This window comes from Gorilla gorilla, chromosome 19 (assembly GCF_029281585.2).
Source record: "Gorilla gorilla gorilla isolate KB3781 chromosome 19, NHGRI_mGorGor1-v2.1_pri, whole genome shotgun sequence".
Lineage (NCBI taxonomy): Eukaryota > Metazoa > Chordata > Mammalia > Primates > Hominidae > Gorilla > Gorilla gorilla.
Window position 1 is genome coordinate 72,868,334 of NC_073243.2, and position 19,621 is coordinate 72,887,954.

The 19,621-nt window shown below is 37.7% G+C and overlaps 1 protein-coding gene and 1 pseudogene across 6 annotated transcripts in view; one reads left to right on the forward strand and one right to left on the reverse strand.

The window, feature by feature from the left end:
* RICTOR (RPTOR independent companion of MTOR complex 2) overlaps positions 1-19,621 on the forward strand; it is a 135,802-nt gene that overhangs the window by 36,735 nt on the left and 79,446 nt on the right. For 5 of the 6 annotated variants that reach the window (XM_019013496.4, XM_055367921.2, XM_019013497.4 and 2 more), the window contains one exon: positions 15,781-15,878. In XM_019013496.4, coding sequence (XP_018869041.1) covers positions 15,781-15,878 — 98 coding nt within the window. Of the gene's footprint in view, positions 1-5,508; positions 6,772-15,780; positions 15,879-19,621 lie in introns of those variants that run through there. The other variant, XM_055367922.2, reaches the window with a different exon arrangement.
* Positions 14,354-14,506, reverse strand: LOC115931283 (androgen-induced gene 1 protein-like; annotated as a pseudogene).

Sequence of the window (19,621 nt, forward strand, 5' to 3'; positions counted from 1 at the left end):
ATTTCTGGCTTCATTTCGTTATGTACCCAGTAGTCATTCAGGAGCAGGTTGTTCAGTTTCCATGTAGTTGAGTGGTTTTGAGTGAGTTTCTTAATCCTGAGTTCTAGTTTGATTGCACTGTGGTCTGAGAGACAGTTTGTTATAATTTCTGTCCTTTTACATTTCCTGAGGAGTGCTTTACTTCCAACTATGTGGTCAGTTTTGGAGTAGGTGTGGTGTGGTGCTGAAAAGAATGTATATTCTGTTGATTTGGGGTGGAGAGTTCTGTAGATGTCTATTAGGTCCACTTGGTGCAGAGCTGAGTTCAATTCCTGGATATCCTTGTTAACTTTCTGTCTCGTTGATCTGTCTAATGTTGACAGTGGGGTGTTAAAGTCTCCCATTATTATTGTGTGGGAGTCTAAGTTTCTTTGTAGGTCTCCAAGGACTTGCTTTATGAGTCTGGGTGCTCGTGTATTGGGTGCATATATATTTAGGATAGTTAGCTCTTCTTGTTGAATTTATGCCTTTACCATTATGTAATGGCTGCCTTTGTCTCTTTTGATCTTTGTTGGTTTAAAGTCTATTTTGTCAGAGACTAGGATTGCAAACCCTGCCTTTTTTTGTTTTCCATTTGCTTGGTAGATCTTCCTCCATTCCTTTATTTTGAGCCTATGTGTGTCTCTGCATGTGAGATGGGTTTCCTGAATACAGCACGCTGATGGGTCTTGACACTTTATCCAATTTGCCAGTCTGTGTCTTTTAATTGGAGCATTTAGCCTATTTACATTTAAGATTAATATTATTATGTGTGAATTTGATCCTGTCATTATGATGTTAGCTGGTTATTTTGCTCGTTAGTTGATGCAGTTTCTTGCTAGCCTTGATGGTCTTTACAGTTTGGCATGTTTTTGCAGTGGCTGGTACCAGTTGTTCCTTTGCATGTTTAGTGCTTCCTTCAGGACCTCTTTTAGGGCAGGCCTGGTGGTGACATAATCTCTCAGCATTTGCTTGTCTGTAAAGTATTTTATTTCTCCTTCACTTATGAAGCTTAGTTTGGCTGGATATGAAATTCTGGGTTGAATATTCTTTTCTTTAAGAATGTTGAATATTCGGCCCCACTCTCTTCTGGCTTGTTGAGTTTCTGCCGAGAGATCAGCTGTTAGTCTGATGGGCTTCCCTTTGTGGGTAACCCGACCTTTCTCTCTGGCTTCCCTTAATATTTTTTCCTTCATTTCAACTTTGGTGAATTTGACAGTTATGCGTCTTGGAGTTGCTCTTCTCGAGGAGTATCTTTGTGGCGTTCTGTGTGTTTCCTGAATCTGAATGTTGGCCTGCTGTGCTAGATTGGGGAAGTTCTCCTGGATAATATCCTGCAGAGTGTTTTCCAACTTGGTTCCATTCTCCCCATCACTTTCAGGTACAACAATCAGACGTAGATTTGGTCTTTTCACATAGTCCCATAGTCCCATATTTCTTGGAGGCTTTGTTCGTTTCTTTTTATTCTTTTTTCTCTAAACTTCTCTTCTTGCTTCATTTCATTGATTTCATCTTCTATCGCTGATACCTTTTCTTCCAGTTGATCGAATCGGCTACTGAGGCTTGTGCGTTCATCACGTAGTTCTCGTGCCATGGTTTTCAGCTCCATCAGGTCCTTTAAGGACTTCTCTGCATTGGTTATTCTAGTTAGCCATTCGTCTAATTTTTTTTCAAGGTTTTTAACTTCTTTGCCATTGGTTCGAACTTCCTCTTTTAGCTCGGAGTAGTTTGATCGTCTGAAGCCTTCTTCTCTCAACTCGTCAAAGTCATTCTCCGTCCAGCTTTGTTCCGTTGCTGGTGAGGAGCTGTGTTCCTTTGGAGGGTGAGAGGTGCTCTGATTTTTAGAATTTTCAGCTTTTCTGCTCTGTTTTTTCCCCATCTTTGTGGTTTTATCTACCTTAGATCTTTGATGATGGTGATGTACAGATGGGTTTTTGGTGTGGATGTCCTTTCTGTTTGTTAGTTTTCCTTCTAACAGTCAGGACCCTCAGTTGCAGGTCTGTTGGAGTTTGCTAGAGGTCCACTCCAGACCCTGTTTGCCTGGGTATCAGCAGTGGTGGCTGCAGAACAGTGGATATTGGTGAACCACAAGTGCTGCTGCCTGATTGTTCCTCTGGAAGTTTTGTCTCAGAGGGGTACCTGGCCGTGTGAGGTGTCCGTCTGCCCCTACTGGGGGGTGCCTCCCAGTTAGGCTACTCGGGGGTCAGGGACCCACTTGAGGAGGCAGTCTGCCCATTCTCAGATCTCCAGCTGCGTGCTGAGAGAACCACTACTCTCTTCAAAGCTGTCAGACAGGGACATTTAAGTCTGCAGAGGTTACTGCTGCCTTTTGTTTGTCTGTGCCCTGCCCCCAGAGATGGAGCCTACAGAGGCAGGCAGGCCTCCTTGAGCTGCGGTGGGCTCCACCCAGTTCGAGCTTCCGGGCTGCTTTGTTTACCTCCTCAAGCCTCGGCAGTGGCGGGCGCCCCTCCCCCAGCCTCGCTTCTGCCTTGCAGTTTGATCTCAGACTGCTGTGCTAGCAATGAGTGAGGCTCTGTGGGCGTAGGACCCTCCGAGCCAGGTGTGGGATATAATCTCCTGGTGTGCCATTTGTTAAGCCCATTGGAACAGCGAAGTATTAGGGTGTGACTGACCGGATTTTCGAGGTGCCGTCTGTCACCCCTTTCTTTGACTAGGAAAGGGAATTCCCTGACCCCTTGCGCTTCCCGGGTGAGGAGATGCCTCACCCTGCTTTGGCTCACGCACGGTGCGCTGCACCCACTGTCCTGCACCCGCTGTCCGGCACTCCCCAGTGAGATGAACCCGTTACCTGAGTTGGAAATGCAGAAATCACCCGTCTTCTGCGTTGCTCATGCTGGGAGCTGTAGACTGGAGCCATTCCTATTCGGCCATCTTGGCTCTACCCCCAAAATTATACAACTTTTAATAGATGCTCTGTTCAAATGGATTATTAACTACATCTAGCTCACTTTCTGTTAGTGTTCTATACCTAGATTGACCCTCATCTATATTTGACAGTTACAGTATATAATAATATGCTGATAATAAACCAATTAAAGACATGGCTTTTAATAGAATTTTAAGACAATCGCAGGAGTGGCCTGGTAGATGTCACTTGTTTAACTTATCCAAAGGTACAGAATGATAAACTGTCAGCAAGGACTTTTTTTTTCTTCCATTAATTATAACCTTTTCTCCTTGAAATCATTCAAAGTGAGCAATTCTTTGGAATTAAAGAAAGGCAGATGTTTTTGTGTACACAGAAAGAGGAAAGTATAAAATGAAGTAAGTTTATAATTCAGAATTGAAGGGGGAGGAAAATAGATCTGAATCCCGGAGTCCTTGAGAGAAAAATTTATTTATTTATTGTTAAAAACATATAGTTATTTGTTTGTTTTTCAACCTTTAGTTTCGGGGGTACATGTGCAGGTTTGTTATATGGTTAAGTTGCATGTTGCTGAGGTTCAGTGTACAAATGATCCCATTACCCAGGTAGTGTGCGTGGTACCCAATAGGTTGTTTTTCAGTGCTCAGTCCTCTTTCCTCCTCCCCTGACTACTAGTCCCCGGTGTCTCTTTTTCCCATCTTTAGGGAAGACAATTTTAATATGTTACAAATCAGCAGAAATTGCCATAACTCTTTCTGCCATCATTATTATAAAAGTAGGACACTGGTGGGCCAGGTGCAGTGTTTCATGCCTGTAATCCCAGCACTTTGGGAGGCCAAGACGGGTGGATCAGGAGGTCAGGAGTTCGAGACTAGCCTGACCAACATGGTGAAACCGTGTCTCTACTAAAAATACAAAAATTAGCCAGGCGTGGTGGCACACATCTGTAATCCCAGCTACTCAGGAGGCCGAAGCAGGAGAATCGCTTGAACCCAGGAGGCAGAGGTTGCAGTGAGCTGAGATCCCACCATTGCACTCCAGCGCTTCAGCCTGGGCAACAGAGCAAGAGTCTGTCCCCTCCCCCCCAAAAAAAAAAAAAAGAGTAGGACACTGGTACAAGAAGCCAACAACACAATTCTAGTCTCTGGGGGAAGGAGATAATGGAGCAGATGTAGTCCTAAGAAAAACAGACACTGCAGTTGAAGTTTACACTTAAGGCGATCATATTATTTATAGTTGTTATTTATAATACAACCTGGGATACTTTGGGAAGTGAAAATAGATGGTATTAATAATTACAGTGGTACACTAACTGTAAATTGGAACCCTGACAAATCAGATATATGTGTTATATGTGCTGTAATGTTAGTATGAAGAATGTATCATGAGTATAGAGAAGGGGGCTTGTAGGTTAGGAAAAACCTTTACTAATCTAGTCTGAGCTAGACTTCTAAAGAATGACAAAGTTGTTCCCCAAGTTGGGTTGAGAAACGGCATGCCAGGTTAAAGGGACCTAGTGCCATCTTGCTGTCCATGTTGCTCTGTCTCTGTCTGTATCATTGCCTCTCAAGAAGTGCTTCATGGTTTGTCGTTTTTCTGAAACAGCTATGAAACATTCAGTTGGTTAATTGCACTTCAGTTTTCCTACCTAGGCACTGGTTCTCCCAGCAGTTTCTGCTCATGAACCTCTTTTCTAATGTGTGACTCCCTGTATTCTTGTGTCTGTCTTTATGATCTTGGGGGTAGTGGCTTGCCCTGTGTCCTCAGTTCTCTTACAAATTCAAGCAGAGTTGTTGATTTTTCAGTTTGTTCAGATTTTTACTTGTTGTTAGAATGATGTGATGACTTCCAGGCTCCTGTTGTGTGGAACCAGAAATGAAGTCCATGTTCAGTTTTTAGTATGATAAACTTAACATTTTAGGAACATTATAATCCAGTTAAACTGATTGACTTGCCATTGTAATTGATTGACAGGTTTTTCTTTACTATTTTTGCCATTGTATTTATATTTAAAATATACCAATGATCAAAGGATTATTATGTGCTTCAGTCGCTTGAGAGGAAACATGGTTATTTCAAGTATGTAAATGGAAGATAATACTTGTGCTCTGCATTCCAGATGGTTACACCAGAACAAATAGACAAAAATTACAAAGGGGCAGATTTTGGCATCAGTAGAGAAAAAATGTTCTACTTTTCTATCCAAAGATGGAATAGGTTCTCTTGGCAAATTTTGACTTCCTCTGCATAGTTATTTTATCATAAACTAGAGGCCCTCAGAAGATGCTATCCTTGGGATACAGCCTTTCTCTACTAAATTATCAAACTTTTTGAAATTAATAATTGTTAGAATTTCAGGAAATGTTAGATTGTTTGAAGCAATGCTTTTCTCACCTTTTGTACCTGTGGATAAAGGTGAGAAGATGGACTCCCAGTGTCTCCGCTAGTGGAGACAGTTTTGCTTCTGGCTTTTGCAAAAGTAATGCTAACTACAGTAATCTTCATATGCTTTTAGTCATATCTGCTCACAATAATCATAGATGATATTAAAGACATAATTGCATATCAGATTTGTGTAATTGTTTAATTTTGTTCTACTGTTGAAGTCGCGTATGTATCCAACTTTTCTAGTTGGATATATTGTAGTATTTGTTTATGTGTATTCACAAATACATCATAGAATACATTGTTCAGCTCCACTCCCAGTCCCAGTTTCTCTTTGAAATTTTCAGGAAGGTAGATAAAATGATAAAAGTTAGATCTGTACAGTTAATCTCACGGTGGCTTGGAGATTGGATTAGAAGAAAGAGAGGCAATATAAGCACAGGGAATTAATTCATTGTGCAGCTTTTGCCATAATTTAGGTATGAGTTAGAAGAGCGCAATTGAAATGTGGCTGTGGTTGATAGAATTTAAAAAAAGGAAAAGATGTCAGAAACTTTAGAGAGGAGTAAATAGCACTTTGCTGGCCAGTTGAAGGTGAGAGATCAGGGAGACGAAAATGTCAAAGATAACTTTTACGGAGAAATTTTCTGTTAAGGTGGAAAAGAATTTAAAGGACCAGTAATTACTCAGAGTTTGCTTAACTGCCTTTTCTTTTCAGTGCCTCTTTAAGGCGGTTATCAACAAACCTGGTCAGTCATTAACTGTAATAATCATTGTTTCTGAACAGTTATAGATGATAAATGGAAATATATTTAGACATTTGCTTCAAGATTCTAGTCAGCCTCCAGCCCTTCAAGAAAACATTTTATAAGTGATTTTAATTAGAAGGAGCTCATGAGTGTGAGAAACCTTGTATGAAGCCTAGAAGAAGAGATAATGACAGGAACTAAAGCTTTGTTAGGTTCATGCTGCCTGATAGCTGTTATATGCATATCACCCTCCTTTCACATACTCCTTTTATAGTTGTTTCTTTTTCCTTCTTCTCTGTCCTCTTGGTGTTTTGCTTCACAGGGCGATTGGAAGGGATAATTAGCAATACTTACTGGAATTGGTACATGACCAGACATATACTTCATGCTTAGTAAATGTTGGTTGGACCCTCCTCCTCCTGAGTACTGTTAGCAACAACAACCTGGTCTTAAAAAATGTTTACTCACATATTTATTATTTAATATAGAAAAATAATTCTTGAAAGCCTACTGTGTGGCAGAGACTGTGGTAGGCATTTGAAGATAATTGTAAGCAAGATGTCCTTGGCCTCATAAAGCTTAAAACCCTTCATAGAATCTTGGTTCATGTTATATAATTGTTCACCTGTTTTTTTACTGTCCTGTTTTAGAGTGAAAATATTAGAAATTACAGAGCTACACAGATAATGCTCTAGAGTAAATGACATCTCATCCAAACTACTGAGAGTTTAGGTAAGAGTGATGGAAAATTAAAGGCTAGGTAAGTGATGGGATAGTGGATAAGAATTGAGGGATCCTTGAAGTGACCGTAAGATGTCGGGGAATATATTCTGAGAATATACTTATGACAACATAGTGGCCTGTTATCAGCATATTTGGCTTTATTAAATTTGTACTGACTCCTTTAATTTATTATAATTTGCTACTCTTGCATGACTGAAAAAAGTTTCTTTTAGGATTTGTTTGAGGTTTCATTAATAACAGGTTTAGATAGAATTATGTATCAAAAAGTACGTCATATGTTATATAAGCAAAACAAATTCTACCTGCATATTAAATGATTTCAGGTAATTCACACTAAGAGGAAGAGGGTCATAATTTCTAGTATTTGTATAGCACTTTATGGTTTGAATATTTCTATATGGAATATCTAATGTGATCATTAATATAGCTCTGGAAGGTCATTATTGTTTCTACTTTAAAAACGAATTAATCTTGGATCATGAAAGTAATGTACTACTAAAACCCTCATATAATAAAAGTTAATTTAAATAGACTAATGTGTTTAACACCTGCCTGGGCCAGCTGTATAAATTTCACATGATTACTCTGTGAAAATTGGTTATGCTAAACAAACAACTTTTAATTATAGTCATTATTTATTGAGTAGCTGTTATGGGCTAGGCACTGTGCTAATAAGGAAGTTATATCTCACATTTTGCAAAAGCATTTTTAAAGTAGGTAAATATTTCCACTTTACATAGAGAAAATGGATGCTCATGAAGTTAAGTGATTTAGCCAAGGCTACATGGTTTAGGGGTGAATGAGCTAGACTTGAATTCAGTTCTTTTTTATTCCAAAGGTTTTTTTTCCTTTCCGTTACTCCCAAGTAGCATGTGCATGCCATCAGTTTTTGGTCATTAATTTACTATAGGTACTTGGATTCAGATTAGTTTAAAAATCAGTTTTGTGTTGTGTTATTTATTGACAGGTAAAGATAACAATATAGTTTATTGCAGCAAGTTATAAAGCAGCATATATTGAAGACAATTTTATATTAATGTTTACACACGTATATACATATGTGTGTGTACATGTGCACATACAGAGAATTGAGCCAAGAAATAAATGAATAATTAGTGAATAATGGTTTATATGTTAGTTTTCTGTTGGTGGTGTATGTATTATGTATCTTTGTATATGTGTGTGTTTAAATATGTAAAATGTTTTATGATATGCTAATCTTTGTTGAGCTGTAATTAACACAAAATAAAATGTACATATTTTAAGTATGCATGTAAGTGTCATTCAGTAATTATCCACTACTTCCAAACAAGATACAACATATTTTTATCCCCTTCCCTAAACCCCCTTGCCTGTTTCCAATTGGTTACTTTATCTTCCAGCAATCACTATCTGATTTCTATCATCATAGATTACTTCTGCTTATATTTGCATTGCATACAAATAGAATGATACAATATATACTCTTGTGTCTGGCTTCTTTTTCTTAACATTTTTGAAATTCATCTATGTTGTATGTATAAGTAGTTTGTTTTTTTCTTACTAATATTGTTTTGGTTTTAAGAGACTGGGTCTTGCTCTGGCACCCGAGCTGGAGTGCAGTGGCACATTCGTAGCTCACTGCAGCCTCAAACACCTGGGCTCAAGGGATCCTCCTGCCTCAGCCTCCCTAGCTGCTGGGATTACAGGCACGAGCCACTGCACACAGCTCTCTTCTTTTGATTTTTGATTAATATTCCAATATGTAGATATACTACAATTTGTTTATCCATCTGTTGATGGACATTTGGGTTGTTTCCAATTTGGGGCTGTTATGAATAAGGCTGCTATAAATATTCTTGTACAAGTATATTTGTGGGCATGTATTTCTAACTGAGAGTGAAATTACAGAATCATAATATTGACAGATGTATGTTGCCAACAGTTCTTTAAAGTGGTTGTAATATTTCATGCTCCTCCAACAGTGTGTAAGAATTCCAGTTGCTCCATAGCCTCTCCAACATTTGATGTTGTCATTCTTCTTGATTTTAGCTATTCTTATAAGTGTGTAATGGTACTTCTGTGGTTTTAATTTTCATTTTCCTGTTAATTAATGGTGTTAGGCACCTTTTCTCATACTTTTTGGCCTCTTATCCTCTTTTGCTTTCACATCTATTTAAATCTTTTACCTGTTTTTACGTGGGTTATTTTATTGTTGATTTGTAGATGATAGTCATATATTGGTTATTAAAATCTTGTCTGATGTTTGTGCCGTGAATGTTTTTTACCGATTTTGTGGATCGTCTTTTCATTTTCTTAATAGTCTTTTGATGAGCAGAGGATTAGATACTTATGTCAGATAATTAACTTTATACTAATTAAGACTGCTTTCTATTGTTCTGTATACTTAGAAAAATATTTAACACTGATATGTAAAAATGCTTCGGCAGGATGGAAGTGTTAGTAATTTTTAAAAATTTCCTTTGGCTTTTTTATTTTTCAAAATGTCTACAAAATAATGTAACATCAGAAGTACTCTAAAAAATAAACTTTAACATAAATATGTGTAACTTATGGTGACATTAATATATAATACTCTGGTGAATACTATATACATGTCATGCAATACATGATAATGAAGCACATATAAAACACATTACACTTACATTTATTATATTTATATTAAACTGCTTTTTCCATTTTTACTTATAAAAGCAATGTAGAGAGATTAATTATTTTAATCTAGTCACAGCCAGGAAGTCTTCATTTTTTTTCAGTTCCTCTCATTTTGTGCATGTTTTTTATACTCATTTAGAGAAGTAAAATAAAGTAGTCCAAGACATAAAAATAAATCATCAGTAATTTTTACCACCTAAAATTAACTTCTCTGAAAATATTTTTGATGTATATACTTTCCTAATTGCAAGAATCCTTGAATTGCCATGTATTATCTCCTTGGGGGTAATTAAGTGTTAACCCCATCCCTTTTCAGCTATACTTAAAGTTTTATACAGTCCTCACTTCCAAAAACATATAAGGCAGTGTAAAGTCAAGAAAATAAATCTCTTGACATTTTGGTTTCTCTCTAAATCTGCATTTTGTTTTTCTTAATAATACTCAGTAATTAGTATGTGAGAGTAATACATTATTTTTTATTTTTTTGAGATGGGGTTTTGCTCTTGTTGCCCAGGCTGGAGTGCAATGGTGCGATCTTGGCTCACCACAACCTCCGTTTCCTGGGTTCAAGCGATTCTCCTGCCTCAGCCTCCTGAGTAGCTGGGATTAACAGGCATGTGCGACCACGCCCAGCTTATTTTGTATTGTTAGGAGAGACGGGGTTTCTCCATATTGGTCAGGCTGGTCTCAAACTCCTGACCTCAGGTAATCCACCCACCTCGGCCTCCCAAAGTGCTAGGATTACAGGTGTGAGCCACCGCACCTGGCCATCCATTAAATTTTTAACTCATCTATTAAAAACAATACCACAGAGTATCTACAGTGTCACAAGCAGAATAGGCAACTCCTCGATGGAAGGACAGGAGAAGACAGATCAAATTAAAGATGGTTGAAATCAATTGTATTCAGCTCTACAATTGAATATATTAAATCACTGGATATTTGGAATTGCTGCAGTTACTGCATTACCTCCAGAGAGATTCATCAGGAATACGTGTAATATTTACAGTCTACGCAATATGAGGAAAAGAGCCACTGTAATTCTAGTAGTTCTTTTGTATTTTGCTTCCTTCCATTTGAGTAGTTGCCTATCATAGCAGGCTACCCACATTTATTTTTTCCTTTTGCTTTGTTTTATTTTGTTTTTGAGACAGGGTCTTGCACTGTCTGTTGCCCAGGCTGGAGTACAAGTGACATGATCACTGCCCACTGCAGCCTTAACCTCCTGGGCTCAAGCAGTCCTCCCACCTCAACCTCCCGAGTAGATGGGACTACAGGTGTGAGCAACTGTGTCTGGTTATTTTTTCCTTTTTTCTCTCATACAGCCATGGTTTTCTAAACTTTAAGGCTTCGGAGAATATCATCTTATTTCTGACCTGATACTTTCCACATAGTGCTGTTATCCGTAGACAGTTTTAGAGAAGGAAAATTGGAAACACAGAGTAGGAAGAAATAGAGACAGGTAAACCTCTCTTTAAATTTCTTTTTGCTATTTCCATATCTAGTCACCCTGTCCCCCATATAAAAATCATGTCAATCTCAGCTTGCTCACTACTTTAAGTGGTGACACTCTAAGGGTTGACAGACTGCAGCTCGAGAGCCAAGTTTGTTTTATTGGAACAGTGCAATGAACTGAATGTTTGTGTCATTCAAAAATTAATATGTCAAAATCCTAACCCGTAACGTATTGGTATTAGGAGGTGGGCCTCTGGGAGGTAATTAGGTCTTAAGGGTGAAGCCCTCACAAGTGGAATTAGTGCCCTTATAAAAAGGGACCCCAGGGAGCTCTCTAGCCCCATTTCCCCACCATGTGAGGAGACAGTGAGAAATTGGCAGTCTGCGACCTGAAAGAGGAACCAGGACCTGACCATGCTGTCACCCTGATCTTGGACTTGCAGCCTGCAGAACTATGAGGCATAAACTTCTGTTGTTTAATAAGCCATTCGGTCTCCATTATTTAGTTTTATAGTATACTGAACTGACTTAATACACATGAAAAGTCCGTTTTCTACACTTGCTTTCTGATCTAAAACATTAGAGTTGCATAGCTGCAACGGAGACTTATGGCCTGCAAAGTCAAAATACTTACAGAAAATGTTTTTCAGTCCCTGGTCTAGCCCTGGTCTAGGTAAAGAAGAAAGCAGAGATTTCTCATTGTATTACCAGGGATACTTTAACCTGTTATTTCAAGTTAAAAAGTTCCTCAGCAGCATTGTACCACATGAATGTTAGATGGTAGTTCAGTGTCTAAAATGGCCCTTATACTGTTTTAATTGATCTGGAAGTCAAATACCGTCTGGGAGGTGGAGGTTCTTGGTAATTATATAAAGGAGAAAGTTTTGAGGAGGAGAAGGAGGGAGAAAGGCTGATTCATTTTGGTTTGGGTTAAGAAGGATAACATCTTCATTAGGCAAACATTTGACTCATTGTTGAGTTATCACCACCTGTCAGTTTTTAAATTATGTGCATGCAGTTTGTTCTTGTAATCAGTTTTCTTCCACTTCTATGTTAGATACATTAGAGAGGGAGTTGTCTTGTTTATTGCTGTATTTCCAGTACTTAAAACAGTACCTAATCATAATAGCCATTCAGTTAATACTTGTTGAATGAATACACTTAGATATGAGATTTTGCTTTGTAACAAGATTGTGGTTTTAAAAAAATGTCTGCAATCAGTTTGTACCCAGAAAATAGGCAGGATTTAAAAATTTGCAAACCTTTGTAAGGAATCTATCTTTTCAGACTAATCATCGTAACTATTAGTCCTGTTAGATCATTAGATAGCAGTAACTATATTGTCACGAGTTAATCTGTTTGGTGCCTGACAAGCTAATGATAAACTGAAGTAAAATGTTTAGATTATACATTTCCATTAGATGAGTTTCACACTAGCTTCTATGAACCTCAACCCTGACTTTGCAAACTACCATAGGTCCTAAATTATCTAGAGGGTTGTTATAAAATTTTTATGAACTCCTCAAATATAGTTAAATCATCTTAATGCCATTGACTTGCTTATAATTATTTCAAACAGATACAATTTATAGTAGTGAAAAGATATTACTAAATACAGTGACCTATTCATGGCCCCTTGTAATTCTTTTTAATAGATCCAGTCTCACTCAGTGATGGATCATTCAACTTTCAAAATAACTCCCCAAAATCTCTAAGTATAAAGACATACACTAAACCAGAAGTCTCTAGCCCCTGAGCCTGGACTGGTACAGGTCTGTGGTTTGCTAGGAACCGGGCTGCACAGCAGGCAGTGAGCAACAGGGGAGTGAGCATTTCTGCCAGAGCTCCACCTCCTGTTAGATCAGCAGCAGCATTAGATTATTAATAGGAGCACAAACCCTATTGTGAACTGCACATGCGAGGGATCTAGGTTGCACCCTCCTTATGAGAATCTAATGCCTGATGATTTGAGGTGAAACAGTTTCATCCCAAAACCATCCCCACCCAGGGTCCATGGAAAAATTGTTTTCCACAGAACCTGTCCCTGGTGTCCAAAAGGTTGGGGACTGCCACACTAAATCACTTAAGATTGAATTTTATTTACATTAAAAATATTTCATCTGTCGTGAAAATCCCATGATTGATCTCAGCATGTAGCAACTTCAAAGCAATTGGAAATAGCTAAGTAGTGTATTTAGTGCTTTGACACCACATTTGTTGTCATAGACAACACCCGGTATAACAGAATGGAGTAAGGTAGGCAGACGCAAGCTAAATTTAAAGCAGGACAATGCAAACAGTTTCATTTGATGAGGAAAACACTAATTCAAAACAGTTCCTTGCGTTGGTGTTAACAGATAAAAGTCTCAAAGGAAGTCATAATGGCTCTTAAACTAAAATATCAAAAACTTGGTAATGTATTTTAAAAATTGTGCTTTTGTTTTTATTTAAAACAAATAGGATGGTGAAGATTTTAATAGTTTATAGCCATCTGAAGAAATTGACACTCTATTCCAGAGGTGGCAAACTACTGCCTATAAGGCCATATCTGGCCCATGGCTTGTTTTTGTGAAGCATATTCTTAAAGCATTTGTTTCATTACTTTAAAGATGTTGCTTCATTGTCTTCTGTTTTGGACAAGAAATCCGTTGTTATCTTTTTTTTTTGCTTTGCTCTATGTAACTTCTTTTTTTTTCAGTCTGGTTACTTGTAAGATTTTCTCTGTCAGTGGTTTTGAGCAATTTGATTATAATCTGCCTAGGTCTAGTTTTCTTGGCTTGTTTTTGTAAAGCAAGTATTTTTTAAAGCATTTTTTCTTTCATTATTTTAAAGATGTTGCTTTACTGTCTTCTGTTTTGTCCTGTTTTGGATAAGAAATCCGCCGTTATCCTTTTTTGTTCGTTTGTTTTTGTTTTTCTCTATGTAACTTCTTTTTTTTAATCTGGCTACTTTTAAGATTATCTCTATCAGTGGTTTTGAGCAATTTGATTATAATCTGCCTAGGTCTGGTTTTCTTCATGTTTCTTGTGATTGGCGCTTGTTGAGGATTTTATTGGTTTATTGTTTTCATCAAATTTGGAAAGTTTTCATCCATCACTTTTTTCTTTTTTTGCAAATAAGACTTTATTAGGTACTTTCTCTCTCTTATGAGGAGGATTTGGGTCCTTCCAGATGAAACTCCAAATTGCTAGACAATACACTGTTTCCTTCAGTTGCAGCAAGTTTATCCCACAGTGGGTGCTCAGGAAAGCATCTTGAGGGTGAATGGGTTTCAGGCCATTCATGGTTAAGTTTGTCTGATGCTTTTGTTAGTTAAGATGTTCCTGTGCCATTTCTTGGAAGCAGTTTTGTGTCTCCCTCCAAATAGTCCACACCCGGCTGCACCCCACCTCCATCTGTCCCCCAGCTACCAGGTAATAGTGAATGGTTCAGAAGGTGCTGCTCTAGGGCAGCCAGGCCTTTAGCTGCAACACAGAACAATGAACAGCAGCAATTTCCAACTCCCCTCATGGGTCTGATGCAAGGTCATTTTGATGACCTTCTAATTGCACAGGATAGAGCAGTAAGACAGCAGAAACACCACTGGCAGCACCTGGCAGGGGACAAGAGCCATGTTTGCAATAGGCCTGGGCAGGCTGGGTGGCCTTTATCCATCATTTCTTCAAGTAATTGCTCTGTTCCCTCAATTCTTTCTTTTCTTTGGGGTTTCCAGTTACACATATGTTAAGCAGCTTAAAATTCCACAGCTCACTGATGGGGTTACATCCCAATACATGCATTGTTAAGTTGAAAATGTCTTAAGTCAAAAATGCATTTAACGTACCTAATCTGCCAAACATCTTAGTTTAGCCTAGCCTACCTTAAACATACTCAGAACACTTACATTAGCCTATAGTTGGGCAAGACTATCTAACACAAAGCCTATATTATAATAAGATGTATTATATTTCATGTAATATATTGAGTACTATACTGAAAAACAATGGTTTTATGGGTTCTTGAAGTATAGTTGCTACTAAATGTGTATTGCTTTGGCACCATGTAAAGCTGAAAAATTAGGTCTAACCGTTGTAAGTCACAGACCATCTATATATTTTATCTAATTTTTTGGTTTACTCAAACAGGGACAGTATATTTGGTCCCTTTTACTGCATTGTAGCCATGCTGTCAAACAGCTATCAAGTGAAAGTTGTGATGCTGAGATTTTTCTTAGTCTGTTTCATGCTGCTGTAACAGAGTATCTGAGACTGGGAGATTTATAAAATACAGAGATTTGTTTCTCACAGTTCTGGAGGCAGGGAAGTCTGAGGTCGAGGGGCCTTCATCTAGTAAGTGCCTTCTTGCCATGTCATCCCATGCTGGAAGGTCAAGAGAGCACTGGAGGTGGGGTGAGGGGAGAGATGCTTGTGAGAGCATGAACACAAGCAAGGTGGGGGTGGTGCATGCAAGAGAGAGCCAAAAGCTTTTATAACAAACTCACTCTTATGCTAACCCATTTCCTCCTTAACAGTCCATTCATGGGGGCAGAGCCTTCATAACCTAATCACCTCTTAAAGGTCCCACTTCTCAGCACTTTTGCATTAGTGGTTAAGTTTCCAACACAACTTTGGGGGGAACACATTCAAATAATAGCAAGATTTAAGATTTTGTGGTTGAGTAATTCCAGGCAATGATACAGAGCTGGACCATGGGTACGGGGGAGTAGAGATGTGAAGTTAATTGGATTTGTCACAGACTTTGAAGTCATTTAAATTAATAGATTTGGGGTGGAGGGTAAGACTTTAAACCAAGAGCCAAAGTTGTGAAGTTTTAATACTGCATGTTTTATGTGTTTGAACAGGAAAATACTCATAAAATTATGTTAAATTGTCTTGTCTTTCCTTCTAGAACCTTCTGATAACTTAAGAGAGATTCTCCAAAATGTGGCCAGATTGCAAGGAGTATCAAATATGAGAAAGCTAGGCCATCTGAATAACTTTACTAAGGTAAGTAACTTGAATTTTTATTATTGTCTAAAATTCTTTGTTCCTTACCACACTTACTAAATGTTTCTTGACCATCATTAAATACAAATTCTTGTGTATTCACTCAGCATTAATGCTTTTCTTTCCTGCTTCTCATGGATTTTGTCCAGTGTATCTTAAAAATGTATTTGTGTAATAGAAGAATTATATCTTTGTTATAGAAAATTTGGTAGGTTCAGAAAAGAATAAAATCACTGAGAAATTTACAATTCAACCTTTTATTCACATAAGGATGTATTTCTTTTGCCTTCTACTCATTTTACTTGATAATATATGGTACAGGCATACATTGGAGATATTGTGGGTTTGATTCTAAACCAGTGCAATAAAGTGTCGCAATAAAGTCAATGTTGTAATAAAGCAAGTCACGAGTTTTTTGGTTTCCCAGTGAATATAAAAAGTTATGTTTATACTATAGTGTAGTCCATTAAGTGTGCAATAGCATTATGTTTTTTAAAAAATGCGTGTACCTTAATTTAGAAATATTGATTAAAAAATACAGTCATCTGAGCCTTCAGCAAATTGTGGGGTTTTTTTTGTTGGTAGAGGAACTTGCCTCAATGTCAGTGGCTGCTGCCTTATCAGAGTAGTGGTTGCTGAAGGTTGAGGTGACTGTAGCGATTTCTTTAAATAAGACAGCAATGAAGTTGCCGCATTGACTCTTCCTGTCATGAAAGATTTCTCCGTAGCATGCAGTGCTGTTTGATAGCATTTTTTCTTTCAAAATTGGAGTTAGTCCTCTCAAACCCTGCCACTGCTGTATCAACTAAGTTTCTGTAATATTCTGAATTATTTGTTGTCATTTCAACAGTGTTCATAGCATCTTCACCAGGAATAGATTTCATGAAACCCCGTTTTTGCTCATCCATAAGAGGGAACTCCTTATCCATTAAAGCTTTTTTCATGAGATTGCAACAATTCAGTTGCATTTTCAGGCTCCTCCTCTAATTCTAGTTCTCTTGCTATTTCTTCCACATCTGCAATGACTCCCTCCACTGACACCTTGAATGCCTCAAAGTCATCCATGAGTATTGGAATAAACTTCTTCCAAATTCCTGGTAGTGTTGAGATTTTGATTTCCTCCCATGAATCAGGAATGTTCTTAATGGCATCTGGAACGATAAATCCTTTCCAGAGGGTTTTCAGTTTGCTTTGCCCAGATCCATCAGAGGAATCACTGTCTATGGTGGCTGTAGTGTTGTAAAATGTATTTCATTAAAATAAGACTTGAAAATCAAAATTATTCCCCAATTCCCCAATTCATGGGCTGCAGAATGGATGTTGTGTTAGCAAACATGAAAACAACATTAATCTCCTTGTAACTGTCAACTCTTGGGTGACTAGGTGCATTGTCAATGAGCCGTAACAATTTGAAAGAAATCTTTTTTTTTTTCCTGAGCAATAGCAAATACTGTTTTCTTAACAGTACGTTTAAAATATGTAGTAAACCATGCTGTAAACAGATGTGCTGTCATCCAGGCCTTGTTCCATTTGTAAAGCACAGACAAAGCAGCTTTAGCATAATTCTTAAGATCTCTAGGATTTTCAGAATAGTAAATGATCATTGGGTTCAATCTAAAGTCACGAGCTGCATTAGCCCCAGACATGAGTCAGCCTGTCTTTTAAAGCTTTGAAGCTAGACATTGACTTCTCTCTAGTTATGAAAGTTCTCGATGGCATCTTCTTCCAGTTGAAGATTGTTTCATCTGCATTGAAAATCTGTTGTTTAGTGTAGCTACCTTGGTCAGTGATCTTAGCAGTATCTGCTGGATAACTTGTTGCAGCTTCTGTATCGGCACCTACTGCTTTACCTTGCCATTTTATGTTATGGAGATGGGTTCTTTCCTTTAACCTCGTGAACCATTCACACTTTTCTTTTGCAGCTTCCTCACCTCTCATTTCATAACATTTAAGAAAGTTGGGGCCTCGCTTGCTCTGGGTTAGGCTTTAGTTTAAAGGAATGTTGGTAGCCAGTTTAATCTTCTATCTGGACCACTAAAACTTTCAGCAGTAAGGCTGTTTGCCTTCATATTATTTGTGTGTTCATTGGAGTAGTACTGTTAATTTTCTTCAAGAACTTTTCCTTTGCATTCACAGCTTGGCTACCTGTTTGTCTCAAGAGGCCTCTCTGGACTTTCTTCACTAAGCTCAATCTCTAATTTGTGATTTAAAGTGAGAGATGGTTGACTCTCCCTTTCACTTGAACACTTAGAGGCCATTGTAGTGTTATTAATTTGCCCAATTTTACTAAGTATTGTGTCTCAGGAAATACGCCCAAGGAGAGAGGGAGAGACAGGAACAGCTAGTTGGTGGAGGAATTGGAACACACATTTATTAAGTTCATCGTCCTTTATGGGTCCAGTTCATGGTGCCCCATAACAATGATAATAGTTACATTGAGGATCACTGATCACAGATCACCCTAACAGATAATAATAATGAAAACATTTTTAGTATTGTAAGAATTGCCAAAATGTGACAGACATGCAAAGCGAGCGCATGCTTTTGGAAAAATGGCACCAATGAACTTGCTTGAAGCAGGTTTGCCACAAACCTTCAATGTGTAAAAAACAGAGTATCTGTGAAGCTCAATAAAATGAAGTATGCTTTTAAGTATTCGTATGTAACTACATATGTGTGCCATATTTCATAAATATAGCCTTAAGCCCAAAGAACTATATTATAACTTTCTATTTTCCTGATGTTGTATCCCCATTATTTGGATCTAAATTAGAGCCCAAATTGTGGGGGCCCTGGTCCCAAATAAATATTGACTTGATCTCTAATAGCAGCCCAGAATTCTTGAGTTTGATGAGTGGATTGGTATGTTTCTCAGCCTTGTAATGCTGGACAGCCAATTCATGCAAACACTAAAATGCCTTTATTTTAGGAGATACCCTAAAATAGAAAACAGAATGGGTCTTTGGGATAACGTTCCCCCCACCTTTTAGTATATTAAATATAAATTGTTTTTAATGAAAGAATTATTTTATGTTTAATCCCTTGCTGCTCAAAATATGATCCACAGTTCATCAGTATTGGTATCACCTTGAAGCTTGTTTGAAAATGCACTATTTTAGCCCCACCCCAGACCTACTAAATCAGGATCTACAGTTCAATAAAGAGTCTCAAGTAAATGTATGTGTACATTCAAGTTTGAGCAGTACTGTTTTAATCCTTCCAAATATTCTTTGTCAAGTAATTGAACTGTGACTTGGATTTGATTTTTATTTCATAGAAATAGAAGGGGATGAGAATATAGTCACTATGTAATACAATTTTTTATGTAGTATTGTGCACTAAATATAGGTTGAGTTTTTTTCTATAGCTAGAGAAGCAAGTACATAGGCATTTATTTTTCCTTAGTGAAGTTTTAAAATACTCTGGCTGTTTTTTAATATATAAGAGATGATAAAATGATTTTATATGTGGGATGAGAAAGTTATTTTTTAAAAAAAACAGCTTTTAAAAACATTGACTAGGTACTGGAGAACGGGTTTTCAAAAGTATGGGCATGTATTTTGTAGTGTGAGTGAACGTAATGAAAATCTTCAAACATCTTTCTTCAACATGGTGGTGAGATAATGTCAAATCTTTAAGACCCCAACATTGTTCCAAGGTTGCAAAATGCATCTTCTAGTTTCATTGTCTTTTATTAAATTTTATAGTTTTATTTCACCAATCTTCACTCAATTCAAATAAGC